Source organism: Silene latifolia, chromosome 2 (genome assembly GCF_048544455.1).
Source record: "Silene latifolia isolate original U9 population chromosome 2, ASM4854445v1, whole genome shotgun sequence".
NCBI classification, from domain to species: domain Eukaryota; kingdom Viridiplantae; phylum Streptophyta; class Magnoliopsida; order Caryophyllales; family Caryophyllaceae; genus Silene; species Silene latifolia.
This window is the reverse complement of record NC_133527.1, coordinates 7,058,235-7,066,014: the sequence shown is the minus strand read 5'-3', so window position 1 is coordinate 7,066,014 and position 7,780 is coordinate 7,058,235. Positions and strand designations below refer to the sequence as shown.

Below are 7,780 nucleotides of genomic sequence, written 5' to 3'. Positions count from 1 at the left end.
GAGGGGCACTATCCGTCTTCAGCTTGTGACGAATATTGTCCGTCTTCAATGAGATTTTGTGAACTCCATTCAACCCAATAAAACCCAAACCCAATATAATCAGACCAAAAAAATCCGACTCGATTGCCAGCTCTCGTTTTCAATTCTAGTCAGCACTCCGCCATACCAACCCATTCTTACACATTTATATACGTTTGCAATAGTTTTTTCCGCCCCCAGTTTCCTTCAAAAAAAAAAAAAAAAAAAAAAAAAAAACTCGTTTCGTTTCATCTTATCCTTCCTTTTCAATCTTGTCTTGTATTCAAAGATACTCTTATCCTCTTGGGATGATCATTTCAACTTAATGATCATCTCTTACATTCATATATTTTTAGATCTTAATTATCTATATATTTCTGGGTTCAATAGAATTTCATCAATGTTGAATAAAGTTTGAATCTTTAGCTCAAAATTGATGTGGGTTCATTGAAAAATTGCTTAATTTTAAAAAAAGTTTGGATCTTTGGTGAAATTTGGCAAGCTGGAATTGGTAATTGGGTCAATTAGCAAGTTCAAAAGGTTCTCAGAATCGATATTTGGACCGGGTTTCTCAAATTCATTAGACGGCCCTGTGAATGTTATTCTGTTGTACAATTGAATAAAAAAAAACATGGTGTCAGCAAAATTGGGTATACTTCATTATGTGTTAGACCATGTATATGGTGCATTACTTCATAGAACAAAAATAAGTCCACCATTTTTTTCAAAAGGTTGGGGGGGAAACAATCTTGATCTTTTAGAAAGGTTAATAAAACAACTTTTTCCTGAACTTGAATGCCAAAATTGGCCTCCAAAGTTGATTAATCCAGTTTGGAAGACGGTTTGGGAGACGAAAACAGCTCGTTTAAGAGAAGGAGCTTTTACTACTACTTGTGATGAACAACTTTTTACTGCATTGCCTCCTGAATGTCATATTGCTAGGGTTGCTTTTCTTACTCCAAAGGTTTATTGTCCTCAGAAAATGGCTTGTGTTGTTCATCTTGCAGGTATGGACTGTCTGTCTCTTTCGGGTTTTCTCCGATCTTATCTTCTCATAAACTGTTAAAAATTATATTAAGCAGTCATTGTCTTCTGTTATTTGCATATTGTTGTTGAAGAGATAAGAGTAGTTGACTAGGATTGACTTGATTATATTGGATTGTGATAATTGATTATGCAGCTAGAAAGATTTTGTTCTTGTAATGTGTGGCCCATTATGAGTTGATTATAATGTCGTAATCATCCCGTTTTTATTGTCCCTTTTTGAGGCTGGTTGTCAACTGACAATGAGAGGCTTTGATTTATCAGACATGTGTTTTCATGAGCATTTGTGAAAATTTGTAAGCTATTCTATATTGTATGAACTTTATAGAATTTGGTGTCAGCCGACCCCAAATCAGCCGACCCCAAATCATTTTGGGATTAAGGCTCTGATGTTGTTGTTGTATTCTATATTGTATGAACTTTATAGAATTTGGTGTCAGCCGACCCCAAATCAGCCGACCCCAAATCATTTTGGGATTAAGGCTCTGATGTTGTTGTTGTATTCTATATTGTATGAACTTTATTGGTTGACACCAAATTTAACATGTTGTTAAAGAGATAGGAGTAGTTGACTGGGGTTGACTGGATTGGATTGAACTTAAATAATTGGTTATGGAGCTAGGAAGATGTTGTTCTTGTAATATAGGAAGTATGGACCATGAATAGTTTCAACATTAAGTTAGTCACCATCTCGTTTTAACGGTCTCCTTTTGACTTTGGTCGTCGACTAACAAAGGAATTTTCTTTCTTTATCTAAATAAGTAATGTCATATTAGCATTCGTAAAACTTGTAGCTATTGTATATTGCAAGAAATTTAACATTCGTTTACCATTATATTTTCCTCAATTTGAGGGAGAAGAGATTATTGGTGGTGAATATGTAGTGTGAAGCCTACCGAACTCTTCATTCTTTCTGAAGTACCTATGTGGACCTCTTGACCCTAGGACTTTAGTTTGAATAATTGGGATGTGGGGGATGCTTAGTTTGAGAAGGCGCAAGGTGAACTGAGGCGATGGAGTCCCAAGGGGCTGAGGCGCAAGACGCGAGGCGAAGGCGGGCGCCTTTTGCACACGAGGCGCACTGATTTTTCAGAAAGGGTAAAAGAAAAGAATTTGGAAAAAAAATATAGAATTGCACACTAATGCGCCTTGGTACGCCTCACTAGTTGTGCCTTGGGTGTGCCTCATGCGCCTTAGGTGCGCCTTTTGTATGCCATACGCCTCACAGTGTCTGATGCAACCTGGTTTGCGCCTCACTGCGCCTAGGTTCGCTTTTTTAAACTAGGGGGCGATGTTTATCTGAGCTCGAAGAGCATAGACGTGAGGTGTTGGAAAGGGGGCTGATTATGAGTATGCAATCTGAATCATGTTAGAATGGCTCTTTACTCTCTCCTTAAGAACCCGTGTCGACTTGTTCTGCGCACTATGCTAGTCCATGGGTTATTGGGTATGAGTACTAGGACACTAAATTGATTTTTTTTTCCCAGAAAGCACGTAGCTTGTTTAGTTTCTCGTTCCTTAGAAAAAGGATGGAATGGATTGTTGGAGTCGTTAGCAGGTTCATGTTTAATCCAGATGCCACAGGGGCAGGATTTCGGGGGATCTGGGGACTATGGTATGGGCCGAGGTGAGCTGGCAAGGTTAGATAGAGCATACGACGCGCATAGTCTTAAGCCCAAGAGTAAGCTGCCCATAAGCAAGCACTTTCAATCCTATTTCATGAAATAAATTAGGATTTAAACTTGCCAGGTTGAGAAAGATTGATCCCAACCATAGTCAAAGAACGCCTTAATTGACCCTTTTGTTGGTTGTAATTGGCCGAGTTTAATATGAACACAAATATCCCATGTTATGTTATTGATAAGCCGTTTCGAAGGTTGTGCAAACTATGCTAGTCCACGGGTAGTTTGTACTCCATGAGTAATTTTATACTCCATTACAAGAAATTTAAACACAGCTTTGTAATTTTAGCAACTATGGTAGCGTGGTACCCCATTACAAGAATATAGGAAGGTAAAGTTGGAATTTGGAAGTAGTTGTTTAACTATTGGTCGCTTTTTTCCTCGTCTAAAGCTAAATTATCTATGTCATCATGCACCTTTTAGAGGCTTTCACCTCCTTTTAACATTGTTGAAAGAGTATTTCACCCTCGAATCTCGAATCTTGATCAGTCATGGTCCATGAAGAATTGATAAGTTCTTTTAGTATAAATTACAAAGGTTTAGGTTTGTTTGTTCGTTTAGTTTTAGCTCTAAATCCTACCTTACTTTCATGTTTCAGTTTTGTAGGCAGTCACCATCTTTTGTTGATGTATTTGTGGAATGCATGATTGTTTAGGATTCAATTTGGTGTTATTTGCAAGTAGTTGACTTGATTATAGTGAACTGTAATTATTGATTAGGCAGCTAGGAAGATTTTGTTCTTGTAGTGTGTGGCCCCTGAGAAGTTCCAATGTTATGTCGTGATCATCCCGTTTTTATTGTCCCCTTAAGAAGTTGATAGTCAACTGACTAAGATATGGGTTGACTTATCCAGACATGTATTTTCATGATAATGTTTGTAATAATTCGTAGCTATGGTATATTGTACGGACTTCCAACATCGGCTGCCCACCAAAATAACATGTTGTGAAAGAGATAGGACTAGTTTACTGGGTTTTGACTAGATTGTATTGAACTTAGATAATTGGTTATGCAGTTAGGAAAATGATGTTGTAATATAGGGCGTATAGACCATTAATAGTTCCAACATTATGTCAGTCACCATCTCGTTTTAACTGTCTCCTTTTGACTTCAGTTGTTGACTAACAAAGAAGTTTTCTTTCTTTATCTAAACAAGTAATTTCATGTTAGCATTTGTAAAACTTGTAGCTATTGTATATTGTAAGAGATTTAACATCCATTTACCACCAATTTTTTGGCGTAGATGAGAGGAGATTATTGGTAGTGAATATGTAGTGTGAACCCTACCCAACTCTTCATTCTTTCTCGAGTACCTATGTGGCATGCTTGACCCTACGATCGTAGGACTTTAGTTTGAGTTATTGGATGCTTCATTTTAAGCCAACTATATGACCTTTGGAAAATAGTCGACTTTAATGCCTCAATAAACATGCCACATCCCATGCGGGGGATATTTAGCTGAGCTCGAATAACATAGATGTGAGAAGTTGGGAAGGGGACTGATTATAAGTATGCAATATGAATCGTGTTATGGCTCTTCACCCTCTTCTCAAGAACCCGTGTTAACGTGTTCTGCACACTATGCTAGTCCATGGGTTATTGGGTATGATTACTAGGACACTAAATTGATTTTTCTTTTCCAGAAATTGACTGAGTTTAATACGCACGCAAACATCACATGTTATGTTGATAGCCGTTTCCGAGGTTGTGCACACTATGCTAGTCCATTACTAATCCCAGCTTTATAATTTTAGCAACTATGTAACTGGCAACCCGTTACAAGAATACAGGAAGGTAGAGTCGGAACTTGGAAGTGGTTGTTTAGCTACTGGTTTCCCTTTTCCTCGTGTCTCTGTCATAATGCAACTTTTAAAGCCTTTCACGTTTTTCAACATTGTTATGATTACTACACCCTTGAATTTTGAATCTTGAATCTTGATCATTCATGGTTATAGAGCTGACAAGTTCTTCTAGTACCAAGGCTTAGGTTTGTTATTTTGTTTAGTTTTAGCTCCACAAACTACGTTACTTTCATGTTTCAATTTTGTAATTTTCTTTGCTCTCCTCTTGATATGTTATATGACTGAGGTGTATGGACTTATGTATAGGCACTGGAGACCATACCTTTGAGCGAAGGTTACGTTTGGGTGGACCATTATTAAAGGAGAACATAGCAACCATGGTACTTGAGAGGTAAGAGCTTTCTTCTCCACTCACTCGATCACGCCAAATTCAACTTCAGTGGGGTTTTCTTAACTTCATGAGTTGAATGACTTGCAGCCCATTTTATGGACAGAGGCGTCCCATGCTACAACGGGGTTCAAAACTTCTTTGTGTTAGTGATTTGTTGTTATTGGGGAGGGCAACCATAGATGAAGCCCGAAGCCTGTTACATTGGCTAGATGAGGAAGGATTTGGCAAATTGGGCGTTTGTGGACTTAGCATGGGTAAGATATATACATTCATAAATCATAATGCTATTGCTAAGGGGATGTGATATCTAGTATTTGCAAACTTAAGTCCGATATATAATGAACAATGATCTGGTCAAGACTACCTGTATCCCATTTTCTGGTTGCTGTTTGAATTTGCTGGTCAATCCAAGTCAAGTTTTACCATTTTACTCCAAATATATGTGGGGATGTGATCATTTTTAAAAAAAATTAAAATAATAGTATGTTTATAAAAATTATTAGCCAAAGTTCACGTTGCCTGACAGAGTCAAGACGAGAATAATGTGTCGAGTGAGTAGTTCTTAGATTTTGGTAACCTACCCGTCCGTCTTATACGCATTAATCCTTAAGTAAAAGGAAAACTAATGTACAACTGTATTCTCATTTCCATAAGGTGGAGTACATGCTGCAATGGTTGGATCGCTGCACCCCACGCCCATTGCAACACTTCCATTTCTCTCCCCTCATTCGGCCGTGGTAGCATTTTGTGAAGGTGTTTTGAAGCATGCTACTGCATGGGAGGCATTGAGGGCAGAACTTGCATCACAGGAAGCCACAATGACTTTGGAGGAAGTAAGGGAGAGATTAAGAGATGTTCTTTCATTGACAGATGTGACCCGCTTTCCAATCCCGAAAAACCCTGATGCTGTTATATTTGTTGCAGCCACTGTAAGTGACAATTGCATAAGTTCATCTTCTAATACTTGGGTTTCTTTTTTAGACGGGTCAGATTATGCTGTTCCATTTATGTCTGTACTTGGCAAAACTAAACGTCTCTTTTCTTGTTATAAGTTATAACTGCGAAGTATGGTGGTGCTATGCTTCTCTAGTTCATTTGTTACTCCTCAATTATGAAATTAGCTAACACTAGCTGAATATTCAATACCTAAGTAGAAGTGAAATTTTTCTTTCACCAAAAGAAGCCCCAAGCCTTGGGTCATGTCGGTTGTGGTTCATCAACTTTTCTGGGTTCCACTTCTATCAGGTTAAGTTTTGGGCAATTTTGGTCGAGTCAACTTTTGTCTTATATCGTAGACAAACTTGAGAAAGTAGGTTTTCACTAATGCCCTTCGTAATTCCTGCATACCTTGATGGTGTCCTCATACCCCTGTTGTCTTGAGACTTAATTTAGGCAAAGAGGGGGTGCTCTGCTCTAAGCTAAAATCTTTGTTCATGCATAAACTCGTCATTTGTAGTAGTTGTACGAGCTTATTGCATCACTTAGCAGACATTCATTTTCTAAGAACTACTATTGGACACTTGAACTAAATACTTGCCTCTTGCATGTAACCCTCATTCATCTTCGATTAGCTGTTGGATCGGCTTTTTATTTGAGCACTATGAATCTGAGCAAAATGGAACATCAAGTTATCTGCCTCGTGGGGATTCTAATTTTGACCATCAATGTTTCTTATGTTGGTTGAACAATTCCTTACACAAGATTACATTATCAAAAATGATGTAGTGCTATCTAAAGTCTTAATCACAATCAGTCATTTTGCCCATTCTCGACCATAATCTGGTACTCATGAATTTCAGGATGACGGGTATATACCAAATCACTCAGTGCTGGAACTTAAGAAAGCATGGCCAGGATCTGAAGTGAGATGGGTTACTGGTGGACATGTCTCATCATTTCTCCTTCACAATGGCGAGTTTCGCAAGGCTATTATTGACGGGCTCGATAGATTAAACTGGAAGGAGCCATCCTTGTACTGAGGTAAAGAAGCCAGTATCCTTCTTAAACCTGTTTATTAAAATTTTCATCATTTTTAACAGCATTGTAGAAAGGGGAAGAAAACCCAGGAGGCTTGCATCGGCATAGAAAGAAAATGAATAGTTCATTCTGTGCTTCAAGTTTCTTGTTGCTTGCTTCTTGCCTAACTTCCCCTGATATGTGATAGTTGAGATGGTATAAACTGTTGGTAAAATTTAAGAAAATAAAAAGTTTGTTCTTCTCTTACTTTTTCATTCTGCCGAGTAAAACAAGTTAAACGACCCTTTGCCATTTTGCTTCAAACAAGTTAACCTAGAGGGGAATCTTAAATATTTTCAACCATGGTATCAAGTACTCCTTACTCCTTCTGTCCCAATCATTTGTTTACCTTTGATGAAAAATATTCCTCACAAAGAATAAAAGAAGGTAACAAATGAATGAGACGGAGGAAAATACTGGCGATACCCATTCTTGTTGGAATGAGTATGATGCATTGTTTACTTTTACCTGTCCTATTTACATTCTACTAGCCGATTGTATTTGAAAAACGCATTTATATAAAACTTGAAATTCAAGAGCTTGGATACATTCCATACTGGTTGCCCTGCTTTTAGGGTGTGTTTGGATTGAGCGATTTGGAGGGAAAAGAAAGGGAGGGAGAGTAGGGGATTTAAAATCCCTTGTTTGGATAGTAAATGAGGGTGGAGGGAAATGGAGGGGAAGAGTTTGGAGGGATCCAATTTCCCTCCTGCAAGCCTAATCAAAATCTCTCCACAATAGACAAGATTTGGAGGGAAATTGTATCCAAACAACCACACTCCATTCCCCCTCCCCTTCCCTTCTCTCCTTTCCCCTCCCCTCCCTTT

General features: G+C 38.2%; 1 protein-coding gene across 1 annotated transcript; it reads left to right on the top strand.

The window, feature by feature from the left end:
• The first annotated feature begins 216 nt into the window (after window positions 1–216).
• On the top strand, window positions 217–7,168 carry LOC141642166 (uncharacterized). Its single transcript, XM_074450876.1, has 5 exons — window positions 217–1,025; window positions 4,853–4,937; window positions 5,025–5,191; window positions 5,592–5,866; window positions 6,737–7,168. The coding sequence occupies exons 1-5, from the start codon at window positions 650–652 to the stop codon at window positions 6,914–6,916; spliced, it is 1,083 nt and encodes a 360-aa protein (XP_074306977.1). The 5' UTR covers window positions 217–649; the 3' UTR covers window positions 6,917–7,168.
• Window positions 7,169–7,780: the final 612 nt, after the last annotated feature.